We start from the raw sequence: 22,384 nt of genomic DNA on the forward strand, positions 1-22,384 counted from the left end.
CTTTGAGTCCACCCAGCTCTAATGGGTACCTGACAGTTGGGAAAAAGTAAAGGCGGTTGGTCGTTATGCTGGTTACATTACACCCTCGTTACCCGTGGGCCACACAAAAAGATGACCTTATACATCATCTGCCCCCATAGATCACAAGATCTGAAAGGGGAACATTACTTTTACTTCTTGTTTATGCTATCATAGATTTGGTTATGACGACAGCAACAGACTAGAAGCTGTCCGGTATACATTGGACAGTCACCAAATTCTATGAGCGTGGCTTAGGGGAATTTTAGATTTGTTAAAAAAAAAATCCAGAGATTTTTTAGTTTAAAACCCCCCCAACAAATGATTTTGACGATTAAACTTCCCTTTTTGATATAAAATCTAAAGCAAACTATACATTCATGCACCGAATTCCAAGATCTAGGTTACCAATTTCTACCAGTCGCTGGGCTCCATTAATAAAGTGCAGTGAATAGGCATCTGCCGAAATTGAAAAAAAGGCTATATGTGATTATAACAAAGATGACTAAGATGACGTATTTTAGGAGTCAGTTATAGAGATCGAGTCTCAAGGAAATACTATGCCGAACTGGGAGTCGACTCCTATAGTAAGTTTGTGACATCGAGCGTCGCATGAGGTTTGCGGGACATGTTCTCCGACAAAATGAATTACGCATAGGCCTATTAAGAGTTGCGATGACATAGAGGCCATTACGAGGAAAGCGCAAACAGGGACATCCTAGTACAACTTGGAGCCACACTTTCATGGAAGTCCTCAGAGCAGCAGTCACAGCGCTTCCCCAGACCCCCTTGTTGTCAAGGTCAGGGTTTGTACAATTTTTACACTAACTCAATGTAGAATATATTACAAGGTGCAATAAACGTCTTCATATATATATATTATATATATGGCCTGGGAGGGGCGGGGTGGAGCAACTCCAACACCCCCCGAAAAAAAATCCTGGCTACGCCCATGACACACACCAACACACTAAACCTATGTCTGTGTGTGGTGGGGGAGGGGAGAAATCCTGGCTACGCCCAGGACTCAAGGAGAGGGCATGGCAGGGTTTGAACCCGAGACCATCGATAAATCTGAACGACAGTCCAGCGCGCAAACGCACGACTAGGCAGCCATATATACTACAGTTAACGAATTCCATTAGCGTAGCAACCTTTTTATTATTTGTAGCAGTTCACCTCTCTCTCTTTCTCTCTCCCTCTCTCTCTCTCTCTCTCGAGTTTTACATCTCGCGAAGTCTTATAATTTGGTAAGGCTCAATGAAATCGAAAAAGAGCGAAATTTCTACTAAAGTAAGTAAACAAAACAGAACAAGAAAGATGGAGGATGGATATAATGTAAACAAACACTCACCCGTAAGTGGCGTAAGTGTCACAATAATAATCTAGAGCTAATAGAGCTAAATAGATCTAGAAAAAAACATATTATGACTTCTATTATATCGCCTATATGCCTAGATCTATATAGTATATAGATATCTAATAATTTAGTTAATTTGCTTCGATTAAAAATCACTAAATTTATCTAGTCAAATTTAGAAACCCTGTGCCTGGCCCTGGCTCCCTGCCTTAACTTGCCTTAACTTTACTTAAGCCTTAACACTAACAGTTAACATCTCTAAGTTAACTGTTAAAGTTAAGGTATTAGATTAGATTCTAGGGTAATTAGATTCTAGTTTACGTGACGTATAGATCTAGATCTAGATATATGGTTAATCAGGTTTCTCTTATATTTTAAGAATATGCAGAAAAAAATGCAACTAGATTTTACTAGATTCTAGATGAAGTAGATGCCTAGATCTATGAACTTATTATAATATTATTATAGATTCTAGATATAGATTCTAGATCTACATACATATACTTATACTAGATCTATATAATATATATAATATACCATTAATATAGTAATATAGGTATAGCGGTATAGCCATATTTATGATTAATATTACAATATATATATATATATAAGAGAACAACGCTTGCAGAAGAAAAACGCCTGAGAAGAAAAGCAAGGCAAACGACACTAGCTCCAGCTGGAATAACCTGCCCAGTGTGCGGCCAAACATTCCGGGCTCACATAGGTCTCACCAGCCACATGAGGAGGAAATAAGCCCTCACTGCCTCAGCCCCCTGGATGATCGAACCGAGATGGACGAACTATATATATATATACTAATATATAGTATATAGAATATAGGATAGTTACATATAATTTATTAGCTGCTTATATTAGCATCTTAATGAAATCTAATCTACTAGATTCTAGATCTACCGGGGTATATAAAACTTATAAAAACTAAGATAAAGATTATATCTAGAATAATAATCTAAATCTAGAATGATGATTTATATTATGAATTTGATAAAACATGCTCTGAACCAGGGTTGAAAACCTTATGAAATACTCACTTAAATGAGAAACACACAAATGAAAAGCTGATATGTTCCCTACACCTACAGTTAGAATGCTATTATATTACTAGTGACTAGATCTAGTGCCATTAGAGCAGCGGTTCTCAACCTTTTAAGCTCGGCGACCCCTTTTTTCAATCCCCAACTCTTCCGCGACCCCCATCAACACATAAACACACAAACAGCAATAGAACAATCCATATTTCCGATGGTCTTAGGCGACCCCTGGCAAACCGTCAATCGACCCCCAAGTGGGTCGCGACCCACAGGTTGAGAACCCCTGCATTAGAGTATTAGAGCATGGAATATGGGTTGCCTTTTTTTTTTTTTGCATTTGAACAATTAATAACAAAATTCTAAAAAATAAAGCAATTTTTTTTTTTGTAATTTAATTCATTGTTTGAAAACATACAGATCTAGATTCTAGATCTAATTATAAAACAAATAAAATATTATTTTTTTGAAGGAACAGCTGTAATTTATAGGAAAAGATATCATAATATAAGTTGATTTCTATCATCTGGTGTGGCAATGAAACAAAAGAAAATACCTCTTTGCAGAATAGTTTGATGAGAATGAAGTAAACAAACAAAAATGGATATATATTGTAAAATATTGTGATACATTCTGGAAAACTTGGTAAATACTTCTCTATTTGTTTATAGTTGTGATTCTCAATGTAATTTTTTTTAATGATAATCATGATGTATGTTTGCTAAGAAGTTAATTCTGCTTTGTGCCAGCTATTTGAAACATTTTATAATTTCAGGTTTCATCACCAGAGAGATTATGAACTACTGTGAAATGATAGGTCTGGGCATGTATGTCTTCTACAGTCTCTGGGGTATCTTTACCTTAAGCACTGTCATAAACAAAGCTGCCTTATAGTGTCCACTAGCAATCTTCAAGACCAGCCCATTTCATAACACAAATGTGGAAGCTGAACAGAAAGAAAGTTACAGATGAATGCAGCCTGGCGGAGAAGAAACCTCTCAAGATAGTTGGCGAGGTCTCCGAACAAGACAAACTTAAAGGTGAAGGTGACAATGTTAAAATGAAAGATGAATCTCATTCAGAGATAAAAGAAGCACAAGAAGAACCAAAAGAAGAAAGCGACCAGCAACCTTCATGTCAAAACAAGGTTAGCTCCGCTGAAATGACTGAACAATTTTCTGGAAAGAAGATTGAGCAGCCTATCAAGAGCACCAAGTCCAAGGAAGACATTCATCCTCCTCATCAAGACGTACACTCTGAGGGGGTTGAGATTGTTGACAAGCCTCATCCACCATTTAAACACAGTTTTGAAAGGCTACCTAGCTTAGAGATCGCTACCAAAGACGATGTTGATGCAGGGAGCATTTATTCCCTGATTATGAAACACGACTTCCGCTACCACTTTCAGCATCCGTACTTTAGAATGTTCACTGCCTACTTTGTCACCTTCTGCAACTTCCTGATCTATGCAGAGGATCCAGTGGCCCACAGCAGGAGTGAGTGCAACATACCTGTTATTGGAAATGATTTTTCCTTTGTCTTCATGAAGTGGTTCCCCAACAGTTGGAGTGTTCTGAAAGCATTCATGTGGTTTTCTGGGATTATAGTTGGACTGATTGCTGGGAAAGTTATTTTTCATACTTTCTTGTTCAGTAAGTCTTAGCTCAATTTTAAACTTAGATTTCTCTTAGTACCATTCACTAGTTTGCAATTATCTGGGTTTTTAAAAATAAGATTTAAAAAAAAAAGGGAGGAGAGAGGTTTCATGAGTCTTTATCTGTCAAATGAGGCATGGTGGCTGAGCAGTGAAGCACTCTGCTTCCAAACTGGGGTTCAAATCCTGGTGAAGAATGGTATTTTTAATTTCAGGGTTTTTGGGTGCCTCTGAGTCCACCCAGCTCTAACGGGTACCTGACATTAGTTGGGGAAAAGTTGGTCCTTGTGCTAGCCACATGACACCCTCGTTAACCATGGGCCACAGAAACCTGACCTTTACAACATCTGCCTTATATATCACAAGGTCTGAAAGGGGAACTATCTGTCAAACATTTCAACTTGTAGGCAGCTTTTAAGCTTTTAAATGTTGTTCGTGATTATGTTGATAACATACATGGCCACACACTGCTCATGTTAAAATACATGATGGTAACACAGTGCTCATGTTGATAACATACATGATGGTAACACAGTGCTGATATTGATAACATACATGGTAACACAGTGCTGATGTTAAAATACATGATGGTAATGCAGTGCTCATGTAGATAACATACATAGTAACACAGTTCTCATGTTGATAACATACATGATGGTAACACAGTGCTGATGTTGATAACATACATGATGGTAACACAGTGCTGATATTGATAACATACATGGTAACACAGTGCTGATGTTAAAATACATGATGGTAATGCAGTGCTCATGTAGATAACATACATAGTAACACAGCTCTCATGTTGATAACATACATGATGGTAACACAGTGCTCATGTTGATAAACATACATGATGGTAACACAGTGCTCATGTTGATAACATACATGTTGGTAATTACACAGTACTCATGTTGATAACATACATGATGGTAAACCTGTTACGTGTCAACAAGCTATTTGCACAAACAGCCCACAGGTTACAACGTCACAGGTCAGTATTCAGGCCTTGTATAACGACTGGTCTCGGCTAACCGCAGTAAAATACCCCCCCCCCATTTCTTTTCTATCCCAGCCCCCCCCCCTTTCTAAATTTAAATGCTTAAATTTTGATAATTCCAATGATATCTTGGGGCCGGGAAAGTGTGCACTATTGTCTATTGCCTTCTTCCCATTGATGTGCCCTTTCCGTCATCGGTAGTCGGACTTCCAATACATCTACAATTTACTTAGCGATTTGTTTGTCTAGATGCTCCGTGTCTTTAACTTGATGCTGTCCACTCCATTAGCCTCACATTTCATTCGAACTTTCTAGCCATCTAAACTAACTAGTGATTGGACGTCTGGGTAATCTATAATACAAAGGTTGTGAACTCCCAGTGGACCGCCTCTAGAGAAACGCCCTCGTGTGACCGGTTCGTGATTTACTCCTGTAACTCGTGTCTTGAAGTCGTTTGTAGGGTGGATCGATTCACTTCCTTTGACGGGGACCTAATGGTAGTCTGTACGTAATTGTCTTGATTTATGGCGCAACGACTACATGAGCTACTAGAACTGTTTAGATGTAACAGCCAACCTAGAACTGTTTATATGTATTCTATTTGTGTCTAGCCAATTTAGAACTGTTTGTATGTATTCTATTTGTGCCTAGCCAATTTAGAACTGTTTATATGTATTCTATTTGTGTCTAGCCAATTTAGAACTGTTTATATGTATTCTATTTGTGTCTAGCCAACCTAGAACTGTTTATATGTATTCTATTTGTGTCTAGCCAATTTAGAACTGTTTGTATGTATTCTATTTGTGCCTAGCCAATTTAGAACTGTTTATATGTATTCTATTTGTGTCTAGCCACTTAGAATTGTTTGTATGTATTTTATTTGAGTCTAGCCAACCTAAAACTGTTTGTATTGTATGTATTTTATTTGAGTCTAGCCAACCTAAAACTGTTTGTATTTTATGTATTTTATTTGAGTCGAGCCAACCTAGAACTGTTGGTATTGTATGTATTATATTTGTGTCTAGTGAACCTCTGCTGCCCTGCGCTTATACCTAAACATCGGAAAGACTTCAGGAGTCAATCCTGAGGAAAAATCAGGAGCCGAAGGCCCTTAATGAGCTTGCAGTGCACAGTGCTACACCCTGGCAGAGCCTACGACGCCGCTGATCCCAAACTGTGTCGGCTCTTGGCGCTCCTTTGTATACATTAGCTTCCTTGGAGAGGGGGGAAACTGATGTGTGTGGCTAATGTCCAGGCATTCATTTCATTTCCATGAGATGATCCATAGTCGCCGTAATAATAGCTAAGCTATAATAGAACTGTTTGTATATTTACAGATAGCCATCACCAGGGCCGGCCTTAGGCCGATTTGACCGATTGCTCCAATTTACATCAAAGCATATCACTATCAGTCATGGATCGCCACAGTCTTTTAAAGATGCATGACTTAATGGGTTAACATAGTGTAAGCCTTTCGTGCGATTAACGTAACTTTAATTAACCCACTGGCGCCTATTGCGTTTGAGTTGTTTCCTATGCATATTATAAAATATTGGTAAAATGATCGAATATATAGTAGTTGTTGTTATTGTAAAGTCATTTAGAAGAGGGGTCTTGCAAGCATCCCTTAAATTGGGCCCTGACCATCACCTTTACACCATGACCTACCATCACAGTTACACTATCAATGAAGTCTTGCCTTTTCTGGATGCAACTAAATTTCACACCCTTTGTATTAACATTCTGTTACGTCCATTTAGCTAACGGACTCCGTGTTGAAAGTCATTGCACGGAACAATATCTCACTATCTTAGAGAATCTAAAGTTTTTAGCTGGTCCCCTCAGGACGTCCCTCAACCGCCAGTTCAGGTCCCTTGGACAATCGCTTGTATAATCGTCCTCTTTTTCTATTGCGAAACTAGCAATCCCTGCGTCACGAACTAGATTGCCAGATTTAGCAACAACAAGGTCCGCGTTTTTTTTACGCCGATTCCAAAACAAGTTCTACTTTGTTTTATTTATTTACGTGGCCCTGGCTTATGCCTTCCAACAAAAAGACGCACATACAAACTGATTTTGTTTCCTACAAAGATTGCCAGATTTAGCAACAACAAGGTCCGCGTTTTTTAGCGGCCCCCGAAAGGGGAAAAGACGCTATTAGTTTTGTGCGAAATGTCTGTCCGTCTGACCGTCTGTCCGTCCGTCCCCTTTAGATCTCGTAAACTAGAAAAGATATTGAAAATCCGACATCACAATATTTTAGACCATTCAAAGTTCTGATGCAACGGCTACTTTTTTTTTTTCTGAAAGCGAAAAATCTAATTTTTAAAATCAGTTATGCAAGCAGTTTTTTAAAGAGAAAAAGCTAATTAGTATGCATTATAAACTAGACCTAATTTAAAAAGAATAGTGATCTTATAAACTTCATTTTTCTGAACAATTTTTATTGAGGAAATTTTTTTTTTTTTTTTTTTTTTTTGAGGATTCGAATAAGAGATTGAGCCTTTTCAAAACAATTAGATCATTATAAGACATCAGTTAGGCCAGGGGAGGCGCGGTGGCTGAGCGGTAAAGCGCTTGGCTTCCGAACCGGGGGTTCCGGGTTCGAATCCTAGTGAAGTCCACTCAGCTCTAATGGGTACCTGACATTAGTTGGGGAAAAGTATAGGAGGTTGGTCGTTGTGCTGGCTACATGACACCCTCGCTAACCGTAGGCCACTAAAACAGATGAACTTTACATCCTATAGACCACAAGGTCTAAAAGGGGAACTAGTTAGGCCAGGTTCACATCTAACTTTACATTCACTTATACGTATCCTTTGATCTGTGGGACCGTTGGGGCACTACACAAGATCTGTTAACCTTCTTTCTCCATTCTTATCTCTCATTTGTCTTTGATATAATTTCATTTGGATGTTCTTTCTGAAAATATTGAAGCCTGCCTGGGTGGACCTCTTCGGGGGCCGATTTTGAGTTTGTGTTTCCACACAAACTGTCTTTTGTAACCTTGTTTTTTTTACGCCGATTCCAAAACAAGTTCTACTTTGTTTTATTTATTTACATGGCCCTGGCTTATGCCTTCCAACAAAAAGACGCACATACAAACTGATTTTGTTTCATACAAATATTAAACGTCTTGAAACTTGCAGGACAAAAAAAAAAAGATGAGGCACTGTTCTTTTTTTTTCCCCTCCCCTTACATTTTCGTAATCATTTTAATTGTCCCCCCCCCCCACTCCCCATATTTTTTTTTAAATTTATGTCGTTTTCCATTGATTTTTTTGTCAGTTTTGAAGAATACATGTTCAGTTTTGGTTTTATAAAAAGAAGTACGATTTGGGCGGAGGGATTCCTGTATCTTGTCCTATGTGCTGTCAAATATTCAACGGTGTTGTTAGACACACACCCATGCGCATTGTAACAGAAATCTTTTGATGAATGATCTGCTCACACCAGCTGTAGCCCAGTCTATTTATATACATTACACTTCGTATAAGCTTTGTATTTTTAAAAATAGTATTTTTTAAAAATGTTTTTCTCGTTATGCCAAGGCAGAGGCGTTGTTAGAGGGGGCAAGGAGGCGCGATGCACCGGGCATCACCCTTAGAGGTCTATATTTCTATGTGATGTTCATGAAAAATAGGTGGGGTACCTTGCCCTGAGCGCTCGTTTTGCTCATTACGCCTCTGTGCCATAGACGAAGTCAGCCAGCTAATATCTGTTGATTGATGAGGTAATGTCTGGAATAGAATATTATAGATCGAGTGTGTGTTTTTATTTTAAATCTATGTTTGGCGTAGCTCGCTGCACAGACACACTTTTTACCCTGGGTTTATTTGTTCTTCCCTTTTTTGGTATAATCTAGTTTATCCCCTAACCCATTCCTTGATCTTTGAATCAAATAAAACTTCTCGTGACTTCGATATACACAGAGTACCGGCACCTTTTTCAATGTGGGGAAAAAAATATTACTTTTCTTGTATTTTAACGTTTATTATTAATATATTAGTAGTTAAAAATTGGGCGATTCATCACTGAGTACCGGCTTCTATTAAAAAAAAGCACTGGATGGATATACATATATATAAACTCTGGTATTTGTTCATTGTGGCTCTATTGGAAAGCATCTGGTCATGGAGCCATTATGACATTTGTTTTAGGGCCTGGTATGTAGCCCCTTGTATGTACCAATGCTTTAATACAGTGTTTCCCAAACTGTGTTCCGCGGAACATTAGGGTTCTGCGAGGCTTGAGTAGCTGTTCCATAAACACTTGGAACATTTAATTTAACTTACAGGCCTAGGGCCTAGACATGGATTATTTATAAGTTTACAGGGAAGAAAATTTCATTTTACGGTTTAAATTTTTCTTGATAACGAAACATAACCCTAACAAGATGACCCTAAACTTTGAACTGACCTAAATTCTGTCTTTAATTTGAAACAAAAAAAAAAAAAAACAACATCAGCCTAATTTCTGGTGGATTTTTTGTCCAAAGAGTCCCTTACAATTTCAAAAGAAGCTGATGTTATCTGATTTCTGTCTGTTACAATCTATATGTGATGAGCAGTTTGCTTTTATATATGTTGAAACTAGGTCAGAGTATATATTCGTATCTAGAAACAGGCAACTTGATGGAATTAAGCTTACCAGTATCGTGCCTGATATCAAAAAGTTATTAGTGTCGTTTTTTGAAGAGGCTTAAATCAACTCGTTCTGTCTGTCTGGTACAATTTTGTGTACACTCTATTTATTCCACAGCCCAATCTCGGATCAAGTTGAAACTTTGCACAGTTATTTCTTGCACATGAAAAAAAAAATAAAAAAAAAAACAGAAATCCATTTAAAAAATGTAACTAATTAGTTTATAAATTTGGTAAAAAAAAATGTGTGTGTCTCAAACAAGGGAAAGAAATTGTACTTGACAGATGTGGCGATATAAGTTGACTTTGTCCCCTGTATTCTTTGTGTAGAAAATTAGGTCGTCGCTTAAAAGTTTGAAACTAACAATATAGATAGCTATGTAACCTTCTATTTTCATAAGCACTTCGCTGGCAAAGTGGTTAGTGTATTGGCTTGAGCCATTGAGTTCGAATTCAAGTCATACAAATTAAAAAAATAATAATAAAATACATTTAAAAAGCTGTCATGGTAAAATTTACACAGATACGCCTTTCTTTCATCCTCCCCTCTCCCCCTCTCGTACACACCTTTGACGGGGCAACGAGCTATTGGTCTAAACTGCCCACAAGTTGTGACGTTGCAGGTCAGTGTTCAGGCCTTCTATAACGTCTGGTCTCACCGGAGATCACGTCTTATGGTAAAACTGTGCTCATGTTGATAACATGCATAATAGCAACAGAGTGATCATGTTGATGACATGCATAATAGCAACAGAGTGATCATGTTGATGACATGCATAATAGCAACAGAGTGATCATGTTGATGACATTTATCTTTAACAAAGTGCTTATATAATTCATTCAGCTTGAAAAAGATAAAATGTAGCGACACTTCTCGAGTTTAAATGTTAATCATTGGTCTTTAGTTTGTTAGAGGATTTTTCTATAAACACAGACACATCTGGATTTCGCGAATGCTTTTGTCTTTCATGCATACAAAATGTTATGTTGCATTTACAAATCAAAGTGACTGTTGATTTGCTCTCTTCATAATTTTTCATTTTTTTTTTAAATTAAATCAATAAAGAATTTCGCCTCTCTTTGTGATTTTTTGCATACCTATATTGCAGTTTGTTCTTTTCATATAGGCCTATTTTATTCTCGAATTATCCAGTGCTATAACGGTCAGCTGCATGAACCCCCACCCCTCCCCCATCTCTTTGTCCACTGGCGGATCCGGGGGGGGGGCGGACGAATTATAGTATAGAATTCACACAATTTGTATGCGAATTTATTACTTCTGTTAATAATATATACTAATTATTTATATTTCAACCTATTTTTAGATTATTTCGCCTCCGCTCTAGTATTTTGGCCGATTTGGTAGGGTCGGGAGGGGGCGATGGCATCAATCCGCCCCCCCTCCCACCATAAACTTTCGAGTGGGGGGCGGTCCTATTTATTTGTAGAAATCACAGCTTGCTAACAGAATCAATTAAATATCTATATGATTAAAACTTGTTATTGGTATTTTAACCGGTCTTTGTATAATTTCGTTCACCTGTTGGCCGATTGGAAGGGGAAGAGCGAATACCTCCACCGCCCTTCCCATCTAAACCCTTTGAGTAGGGGGGGGGCGGTCCTACTTTTATGGAGAAATCATAGTATGTGAACAAAATTAGTCGAATATCTATATAATATAAACAGGTGGAAGTGCGATACATGCAATCCCCTTCCCCCCCCCCCCATCGGACAAATCAATACTTTTTCTTTTTGTATTATAGTAAAAAATTAAAAAATTTAAAAAAAATCTGTCACTAATATAATTTATATATGCTATAAAGTAAATTCTTATATCGAGTCGCCCAACCCCTATTCTTTAATGCAAAATGCAATCAATAGCAGAAATTATAAAAAGGAGCGAGAATTAATCGTTTTCATTTTACCGCCCTTCCCCTTTCCAGACAGAGTTTGTGTAATTTGACATGAATTTATCATAACTATTTTAAGAAAGACTTTGCTTTGGAAAAGTTATAATTCAAACGAAATTTTTCAATATAACAGTCACGGTTGAGATGAGTTCAAAAGCCAGATAATCTTTTCCTAGTCGACTTTTTCCAACCTTTACTCTATCTCATATTTTTCTAGTTAAATAAATTTAGGACTATAACTCACAATTTATGCTTACATTTTATTGAATATTATTAATCGATTTTTTTTTCGGCGGCGATCCTCAAAACCTTAATCTAAATATGTTGGGTATCTAATCTTTTCAAAGAACAAATCAGTTGTATTTGCAATGTATTGAGGGACTATAAATTCATATTAGAATATTTTTCTAATTATTCAAAAGGCACTTTATAATAGAATGAATAATGAGCTGTAGGTCAGGAGAATGCGTTACTGCAGTGAAGAATGCCAGAAAATGCTTTTAGCGTCGAGGCTTCGCCCCGAACCTCACTGATGAATAATAAGCTGTTGATGTCAGGAGAATGCGTTTCTGCAGTGAGAAATGCAAGAAAACGCTTTTGGCGTCGGGGCTTCGCCCCGAACCCCACTGATAAATAATGAGCTGTAGATGTTAGAAGAATGCGTTTCTGCAGTGAAAAATACAAGAAGACGCTTTTGGGCGTCGGGGCTTCGCCCCGAACCCCACTGAAGAAGCTTACATCGCTCTCTCAGACCCCCAAGCTTGCAAGAGAAAGACTGTTTTTTTTCTGTTTTTTTTCGCCGAAGATTGAGAAACAGTCTTATTTTATTCTCATATGTCGAATATATATATATATATATGCTGTACGCACGTTTATGCATAGGGTTAGGGTTTACTGGGCGTTAGGGTTAGGGTTTGGAAAAAAATCGCCCCCCCCCCACTCCAAAGTTCTGGATCCGCCAGTGTCTTTGTCTGGATCCTTCCTCGAGGCCATAATTGTATTGACCCTTTCTCGTGCCTTTCGTTTTCTTGATCTATTGTCGTGGCGTCATTGTCTTGACCTATTGTCGTGGCCGTCATTGCATTGACCTACTGTTGTGGCCGTCATTGTATTGACCACCTCCATTCGTTTTTGTTTTTTGTTGTATTTTGATGTATAGATTACATTCGGTCAGTTTGAACTCGACTTGTACTATGCCCATACACAGAGGTTCTCAACCTGTGGGTCGCGACCTCCTTGGGTGTCGTTTGACAATTTGTCAGGGGTGGCCTTAAGACCATCGAAATATGGATTTTTTGGTGTGAATTCCAGCATGTAAAACTTAACTCGTACAAGAATTCCTGATTTGATGAAACAGAAATAAGCTCTGACTGTCACAACGATATTGTAGAAATGCAGTATAGTACTGCCGTAGTTATTATCCTTGTTTTTCAAATTGTCACATATGTATACAACATAATTAATAATAATAATAATCTTTATTGTCCGTATGGACAACAAAGTTTATATCAGAATGTTCCTTTTTAATGATTTGATTGCCAGGGGAGTGTTTGTGTCTGTTTGTCTTTGCCATCGGTGTCTTGTATCTCTTTTGTGATGGTAAAATCACAAAATCCTGACCCAAAGGGTGATTCTTTATTTCGAGGATCTTGTTAGCTTTTTTATAGATGTTTCAAACAACTGCCCAAATGGGAAAGACATTATTGTATTTATTTTAATTGATTTATTAACAGGGAGAAATATAAATGTCAAGAATATAATTAAATATTGTTTCGTGATTAAACATACAGCTTTGGCAATGCAGGCAGATACTTATGGTAATTAATGACAAATGATAATGTTCAAGTTTGCCGTTTCTGTAGCAATAGTGGTTTTACAGGGTGGGGTCGCTAGCCCCACGCCAAACCCTCCTCCTTTCTCACCCGGGCTAGGGACCGGCAGATGACGGAGTTAGGAGGCTTCAGACATTGCCAATGACAGATCTTTAGGGAGACAGCTTGGCGCCCAATGCGCCGAACGGCGCGGGAGGACCTACGTCTAAGTCTAATAATGTTACTTTTGGGGTCGACGCATAGTTAGGAGTTGTAAAAAGGGGTCGAGCTAAAAAAAAATTTTGAGAAACGCTGCCATGTAAGTAAAGTAAAGTTTCCATCTCAGACCTTGTCATGTATAGGGCAGATTATGTAAAGGTCATCTGTTTCACTGGCCCTCAGTTAACGAGGATGTCATTTTGGCCAGCTCCACGTCCACCACCTTTAGGCCTACTTTCCCCCAACTAATGCTAGGTATACATTAGAGCTAGGTGCACTCACAGGTGCCCAAAGATCATAAAATTAAAAAAAAAACTCAGTCTTCACCAGGATTCGACCACAGGACCCCAATGCGGAAGCCAAACGCTTTGCCACTGAGCCACCAAACCGCTGCCATTCAGTAAACATATTGTCACGTGTTTTACGTCACTTTCCAGTTTGTATGAGTTTGTATGAGTTTTATAGTTTTATAGAGTCGGAAAACAAGCAAACTATAACAAATACTTTTTAAATAAAGGCAAAGTTTCTACTTGATCCTAGAATGGAAAGTGGAAGAAGTAAAGTGAACAAAATTAGTTGGCCTACCAGACAGACGGACAGACAGACAGACAGACGGTGTTAGTTGACGGACTGTCTGCTCTATTTATGTGCATGCTTCTGTTGTGTTGTCTTTCTATGAGAAAAGAGTCCTTGTAATCACAACAAATTTCCATAAGGATTAATATAGCAGTCTTAGTCTTAGACTTAGACTCTGGATGCTGACTACCTGTATATTATACTAGGCTTAAGTCAATAATTGAATATAGTATATAGGGACTCGTAATTTAAGACTATAGACCTTATAAGAGAGCTGGGTAGTAGTACAACATAGTCTTGTTTTACAAAGCTTATATCAACTCTCTCAGTCTGTCTGTCTGGTAAAAAGTGTGTACACGTTATTTCTCCGACACCCAATCTCGGATCAAGCTGAAATGTTGCACAATTATTTCTTTTTACCTGCCAAAACAAGAGTCAATATGAAAAAAAAAACGACTAATTGGTTAATTAACTATTGGTAATTAATTATTTTGTTTGGTATCTCGAACAATGGAAAGAAATATTACTTGACTGATTTAGTGGTCTAAGTTGATGAATTAGTCCCCTTTATTGTCTGTAGAAAGAAAAGTGTGTAACTAACTATCAAACTATTTTCATAAGCAGTTCCCTGGCACAGTGGTTAACGTGTTGGCCTGGGGACACTGAGGAGGCCTTAGCCTTCAAGTACGATTTCAGATCGCTCACTTTGTTTTTTGTTTTTTATAAATACATTTAAAAGCGATCACCCAGATACCTCCTTCTTTCTCCCCTAGCCCTTTACAACTGGCTCAAACAGGTGATAGGATCAGAGCGTACTGAGAAAGCTAAAAGCATGAAATAGCGCTAATAAAAAACAATTGGCTAAAATATTTCTAATCGCATAGATTTATTATTGTAGGTCTAGATCTATTACACATGACTGATACAAACTAATTGATACAACTACACTTAACTGTATTTTTCCTATCATTTTGTTTATACTCCTGACTAGATCATCTTTTACGTCTGAAGATGTTCCACGATGATAAGGGAACATGGATGACCATGTTCCTCAGCACGGTCCTCTCCGTCTTCATCTTCTCCTACCTGTACAACGCCCTTCTCATGATCGGGGGCGACCACACGGCGCCCTACGCCATATCCACCTACATGGGCATCACCAACAGCGCCTTCATGAAAGCGGCGGCCACGGGGACCTGGTGCGGAGACTTCTTCACGGCCTGGATGGTGAGTCGAAAGAGAATTGGGCACTGTTTGGTTTAAATGGTGGTGAAAGCTGTGTTTTTTTCATCCTTGTTTTCTGTGTTCAACTTCTGCTACCCTGCAAATGGTAATAATGTTACTGCTGACATAATTAAGAAAGAGACGAATGGTATTTATTTAAAATAACTAACATACACTACCTATCTGACATTCATCTTTCATATATCTCAGAATCTCATCTCTGGCTGTGGTCCCTTCTGGGGCATAGGCCACCAACCAGCTTCCTCCGGGCGTCTCGGTTCTGGGCGAGTCTCTCCAACTGTCCCCACGTCTTGCCCGCCTGCTTGACATCTTCTTCCAGATCGCGGTGCCATGTATTCCTGGGCCGTCCCCTCTTCCTCTTTCCTTGGGGGTTCCAGGTTAGGGCTTGCCTTGTTATTTTGGATGCAGGCTTGCGAAGGGTGTGACCTATCAATCTCCAGTGTCTTTCCGTGTACCGATGGGGGTGGTTGTTCTGGTAGAGATAATGGTCTTTGGCCTGTCGGCTTCCAGATGACTCTGGCTTTCACCGACATGCGTCTTAAACCTTCCAGTTGGAGGTCCGGCTTCTCCCAGGTCCGTGACTTGTGTTGATTTTCTGTTTGGTGTTTCTGTAGTTAGTGGTTTTCCTACAGGGTAGGGTAGCTAGCCCTACTCCCAACCCCCCTACTTTCTCAGGCTTGGGAGCGTCCTATGGAGGAGTTGCTTTCAAATATGAATAGCATGAAATAACTTAACTTGAAATCAAAATTGGGGTTAAAAAGAAAAATTAAATAATACTTGTAAGTTATGCCTTTTTTTTTTTCATTTACTGTGTCAATTGTACTCGGTGCATATTTTAATGCATGGTCTGCTTTTCAAAGCCAGGAATGGCCCAAACGGAAAAAAACAACAACACATATTTCGTTCTTGTATTTTTAATATGTTAAAATATGTTCACTTTAATAAGAATAATAGCGATAACCCCTTTTAGACCTTGCAATTGTTAGGCGCTTCCGCGGTGTCTAATGCAGATAAACTAAACGAAGGTAACACTCAACGAAATCCAATAACACCGGCGAAAGGCCGAACAATCGATACGAGTTAGTCAACGCTGATACTGAATGTCGAACAAGACGTTTAACAGCTATGAAGGGAACCGTCGAATGTCAGCTAACTCTCTACGGTCATAACAAGCTTCCTATCTCTAAGGCGTCCCAAAGTAATCTGTTTACATCGGCTGATATTTCGTTCTGCCTAAAACCTTGTCTAGTTTTTACTAGTCACGTCATTGTCTCTAAGTCAAAACTTTCCCTATTTCCGAAATAAATAACTAATTCCAAATCATGCCATAACCCAATATATGTAAAGCTCATCTTAATATATGGCCAGCAGTAAATAATAGTGTTATGTGGCCAGTACAACGACCAAGTGCCTTTGTAAGTCAGGTACTCATTAAAGTTTGGTGGACTTACGGATGTCCTAAAAATCCTTTATTTCCAAAATCACAATAATATATCTTTATTATCCTTGAGGATATGTACAATAAGGCTTGATACATAACAAAACATTATAAGAATAGCAAATGAAATGTTTCACATTGTTATTATGGTCTGTGTCTTGCATCTCCTCTATGATGGTTGAGATGTTAAGATTTTGTCCCAAATGTTGTGGGGAGTTTTTAATGTTTAAAATTCGTCTTCCCAACGTTTTTCTTTATTTTCTAGATGTCCCTTTCATATGGCGCCAATTGTTTGACAATTTTTGTTTTTAGGTGACTGATATAATGCTCCAAGAGAAGCTCTACCCGGGTTGGGCCACTCTGGCCAGGAAATGGTGGAACACAAACATGAACCGCATAATTGTGTTTTGGATCGCAGTCAGCATGTGCTCGTTCATTGTCCTCTTTGTCATCGCCACAGACTACATCAACTGGGACAGGCTGAACCATGACTTTCTGCACAGCAATGAACTGTCTCGCTCTTTTCTGGCATCCTTCATCCTGGTCCTGGACATCACCATAGTCATGCAGGTACATTTCAAGTTGGGTACAAAAAAATAAATAAACGAACCCCTTTCAGACCTTGCAATCTATAGGGCTAGCGATGTAAAAAGTCATATGTTTCTAAGGCTGACAGTTAACAAAGGTGTCATGTGACCGGCACGATGACAAACGTCCTTTACTTTCCCCAACTTATGTCAGGTACACATGACAGTGGTGTGGACTCAGGGCATCTTAAAAAACCCAGATATTTAAAAACCCAGTCTTTACCCAGATTTGAACTTGAGACTCTTAAGCCACCATGCCCCCCCCCCCTTTTTGATTATGGGTAGGGTATTAGAAAGTTTTCACTGCCAGCTCCATGGCACCTGTGGGAAATGCTATTAGTTACTTGGCAATCTTCTGTTATTGAAGAAAACCTTAAGCAATATCAAAGATTTTTTTTTCAAAGATTTATGCTGCCTCCTGCATGACCCATGTATTAATATAATACATGTCAAATGTCGCTTAAACTGTTTTGTAGCACTGTTATTCCAGAACCCAATCTTGTGGCTTTTATATTGCGCTACTTTCATTCTTATAGCATGCTCAGAGTGGGGGAAAGGGGTATCTAGAAGAAGGTTTTTCCGTGCTGCCTTTGAAGGTTTTTCCGTGTTGCCTTTAGGCACACAGTAAACACAACTCTGCCCAAGTCGGGTGTCGAACCTCGAGCACCCTCATGGATAGCCAAGCCTTTCGACCTTGCTTCCAATAAAAAAATAAGTCATGAATCCTTTGGCAATGAAAACTTAGAAAGTGAATTTCAATTCACACTTTCTGATTCTAACCATAATAAAGCTGGTCAGTCAGTTGTACAGTAATTCTGGTATTAGTTTACGTGACTAGAAACACTAAATCAGGTTTCTCTTATATTTTAAGAATATTCAGAAAAAAAATGCAGATTACAAATATGTAATTTGATTTCCTCTGAGATAAATAGTTTTTTAAATATATATTTTTAAGTTATATTTCTTATTACCAATATTGTCATTGGAAAAACGCCATTTTTGTTTTAAGGCTTAATACTAGACTCTCTCCCTTGAATTACTTGCCAACTTTTTTATGTTGCTGTTTTGTCTTTCTTTCTAGCAGTTATTAGATCTAATATTAAAATTCATTTAAAATGATAGCATAAGAACAAAAAACTCTCTTTAAAAAAAGTTATTGAAAAAAAGAAGAAACAACTTCATTAATGTATTATTAACATTTTTTTTAGACCTTCATTTCAGTGAATACACTTAAAAATTCATAAGTTGACAGCATATGAACAAAATCTCTTTAAAAAAAAGTTATTGAAAGTTTAATATAGATAAGGGAGATAAATATACTTAAAAACAGTAAAGGTATCTGGGCATCTAAACTATTACCGTAATTCTTTCTTTTAGTGCTCTTACTGTGAATTGTTTGTCTCCAGTTCATTTATATTGTGTCTTTGCATTGAAATAAATCATTGTATGCTTATTTATTCTAAAACTTTGTTGTGTTATGACACTGTTCAATGTAAATACCATATGTGTTCTCTGAACTTTGTTTTCAAATTAGTGCCACTAGATCAAAATCTAGAATCGTCACCCTGAGAAAGCTCACAGATACCAGCGTTTTACACACACCCTTTTGAAGAAGTCAAAACTTGATTTCTTTATTTATACATTATTACATAATCCACTCACCCTAGCAAACATTATTGAGGTCTTTTTTGAAGTAATGTCTGTATTATATAAGATAAGTTATTGATATTGGGTCCAAAGGCATATAACTCACAGTTTTGGGCTAATTAAATGATGAAGTTCTCTATTTTCATTTCTGTGTTTTAAAACTTTTAGAGCAGCTAAAATATAGAAGTATCAGAGTGTGACATCTCGTTGGTCAAACTATTAAAAATTTTCAACAAAACCACCACCCTCACCTGCCACTGGCGAAAGAACAAGCAAATGACACACACCCTTTTAAAGAAGTCAAAACTTAAGATTTCTTTATTTATACATTATTACATAATTAAACAATAGCACCCAGATCTTATCTTATGACAGTGACAAGATGAGGAAATAAGTTGTTTTTATAAACTACAATAGGTAACCCTGCTGTAATAAATAAAAATAAAATGTATGGGCCACGACGCCTTCCTTTGTTCATGGTCCGGTAGGGTTACATATATGTATGAAGTATTTACTTTTACTTTTCGTGTCATTAGTTTTATTTAGCTCCCGGAAGAGCCGTAAAAAATTGCACTAGCCGACCGGTTAAGGTCGTCTGTGCGGGGTATTGGGAATAGTTTTCAACTAGCAATAACCACGCCTCGGTAAAACCTCATTGGCTATGGTACCGCCACTGCGCAAAGCTAAAGAGAAATGGGGGTATTGGGGAGGTCATTCAGCCAATGCTGAAATAAATATGGTTTAAGGTCCGCGCATACGTGAACGTTTTAATTATCTTTATATGTACCGATACCATTATATATTTTTTTTTTTTGCATTTTAAAGTAATTATATATAATTTCTTAGAGTTATTATATATAAATATTTTATAGAATAAATAATAAACTTCATACACAAAATGTTAATTACTAGTAAGCCAGTGAAAAGAATAAATGATAAACTTGAAACACGTAATGATAATTACTAAGCCTGTGGAAATGAATTTCTTTGAACTCACGGTTTAATGTTCTTTATGCCATTATTTTTGAAGCAGCCGAATTTATTATGGAATTTAAAAAAAAGATAATAATAATAATTAATGAGCGATTAGCGTCCCATTTATGAGGCTAACACTTGTACCTACGTCTCAGCACCTTGTTTAATTGTTAATATACATAAGGGGGTTAACTGTGGAATTTTCGCTCGAGTAAGAAATAACAAGGGGAGACTATCAATGCATATCTCTGTGTGTTTTGCTTGACGTTTCTATAATATTTAAAAATACTTTTATTTGTTAAAATATAGTTTTTAAAACATTTTAAATTAAAGCAAACACAATTATAATGAATTTAAACTATACTTCTTTGTACTGATAAATAATTAAAATGAACTATAGGCGCAGACCCGAAAACCATATTTATTTCAGCATTGGCTGAATGACCTCCCCAATACCCCCATTTCTCTTTAGCTTTGCGCAGTGGCGGTACCATAGCCAATGAGGTTTTACCGAGGCGTGGTTATTGCTAGTTGAAAACTATTCCCAATACCCCGCACAGACGACCTTAACCGGTCGGCTAGTGCAATTTTTTACGGCTCTTCCGGGAGCTAAATAATTCAATAACAGGAATGGATAAGTCTAGTAATTCTCAGTGATATCTCTCATTTTATAGACGAGGACTATGCCTTTGTATTTCAAGAAAACTTTTTGAGTTGTGCTTTCCTTTATGGATTGCAATCTGTAACCACAGCCACAGAAATATTTTAACAGAAGCTTGTTTCATTTGAACATAAGTTCCTTAAAAGCTATAGAAATGGGGATATTTACTATAAATGGATTCATTTACTAAGTCACTTCAATAGGAACAATATGGTAGACAAAAGCTTCAGGGCATTGTAGCCTTAATATTCTTATTATCTACCACTGTCTCTGTATTTGTAAACAAGCAGCTAAAACTTCCAACTCTTGTTTTGTTGATTTAATCCCATCATGTCCTGAATTTCTCAAAAGTAAAGTAGCAATTATACATAAAACACTGAACCATAATCTTCAAATACAAAAACAAAATTTAATAAAATACTCTGAAAGACACAAAGATAAAGGCACATTCCTTGTCCCATATGCTAGGACAAATTTGTACAAATACTCCTTCTTCCCTATTGCTATTAGAGCATGGAATGGGTTGCCTAAGCTAGCCAGGAAAACCAGTGACTTGGCAGAACTTAAGTCATTGGTTTATATGCATGACTAGATGCATGAGGCATAGGACGTAATTATCTTCTTTTTTGAAGTAGCGTCTGTATTATATAAGATAAGATAAGAATCATGTCCACCTTGTTTTGTTGATTTAATACCATCATGCCCAGAATTTCTGTAAGATTCATATCCATCTTATTACAACTTGTAAAAAGGTTTAAATATAATTATTGGAAGTGATAATCAGTGTAAGACCATTACATGTTCTTTATAAGAGTTGGCTCAATAGTGTCAATTCATTATACCTATTCAAGGAAACAGCTTGCAGCTAAGATATGCCCATACAATCTAAACCTTCTCCCAGACTTTAAACATTATTAACAGAGGGCTACATGCTCACTGGACCTTACATCTTGGTCTTTCAATGACAAGTAGTATAAGCTGATTTAGAGTCATCAGGCTTCCTTCGACAGTCGTAGAACAACTATGGTTCACCTCAAACTAAGGGAGATGAAAGACTGGGCATTGTTTATTGTCAGGACGATGTCGCCCACCCAGCAGTTCCCCTCTCCATGCAGCTGATTTAGGTTATGCTGCTCTAAACATGGATTGTGTTCCTTTATTGTTGTACATTTAACTCTTGCATTGACTTTAAGCAGAATTTCATTTTTCTACAGGATTGGGATTTCCCTCATTTTGTAGGTGCCATAGACATTAAGTTGCCAGGTGTTAATGCTTCACATGTTCGATTCAAAATTCCAAAGCTGCTCAGAAAACTGGAATACTGGCACATACATATATCAGGTAGGGACTGTCCAACAGCAGTGCTGGTGTCTTTTTAGGGGCTAGAAGAGATGGGTGGCTGCCCAAATTTGTATTCTGTGCAGAGTTACTGAGATAGTTATACTCCCTGCTGGGGTATACTAGGCCCTATATAATAAACTATTCCTTTAATCATATTAAACTATTGTTTGGTTTGTAGTATTTGACCATATGCCTAATTATGCACAAGGAGTTTATTTATTTTTATTTAGATGTTTCTTTAAGGAAGATA

The 22,384-nt window shown here is 37.6% G+C and overlaps 1 protein-coding gene and 2 non-coding genes across 5 annotated transcripts in view; 2 read left to right on the forward strand and 1 right to left on the reverse strand.

Annotated features, from left to right (window-relative positions):
• Positions 1 to 1,088: 1,088 nt before the first annotated feature.
• LOC106053259 (transmembrane protein 117-like) overlaps positions 1,089 to 22,384 on the forward strand; it is a 29,098-nt gene continuing 7,802 nt past the window's right edge. Inside the window, exons 1-5 of one of the 3 annotated variants that reach the window (XM_013208783.2) lie at positions 1,089 to 1,383; positions 3,203 to 4,079; positions 15,232 to 15,467; positions 17,236 to 17,493; positions 22,008 to 22,134. In XM_013208783.2, the coding sequence (XP_013064237.2) occupies positions 3,365 to 4,079; positions 15,232 to 15,467; positions 17,236 to 17,493; positions 22,008 to 22,134 (1,336 nt within the window). In that variant the 5' untranslated portion in view covers positions 1,089 to 1,383; positions 3,203 to 3,364. Of the gene's footprint in view, positions 1,384 to 2,757; positions 3,073 to 3,202; positions 4,080 to 15,231; positions 15,468 to 17,235; positions 17,494 to 22,007; positions 22,135 to 22,384 lie in introns of those variants that run through there. The other 2 variants (XM_013208782.2, XM_013208784.2) reach the window with 2 other exon arrangements.
• LOC129928888 (U4 spliceosomal RNA) lies at positions 19,704 to 19,842 on the reverse strand. Its single transcript, XR_008780415.1, has one exon. It is a non-coding gene; the product is annotated as a U4 spliceosomal RNA (small nuclear RNA).
• LOC129928889 (U4 spliceosomal RNA) lies at positions 20,603 to 20,741 on the forward strand. Its single transcript, XR_008780416.1, has one exon. It is a non-coding gene; the product is annotated as a U4 spliceosomal RNA (small nuclear RNA).

The sequence above is a fragment of the Biomphalaria glabrata genome, chromosome 10 (genome assembly GCF_947242115.1).
Source record: "Biomphalaria glabrata chromosome 10, xgBioGlab47.1, whole genome shotgun sequence".
Classification (NCBI taxonomy): domain Eukaryota; kingdom Metazoa; phylum Mollusca; class Gastropoda; family Planorbidae; genus Biomphalaria; species Biomphalaria glabrata.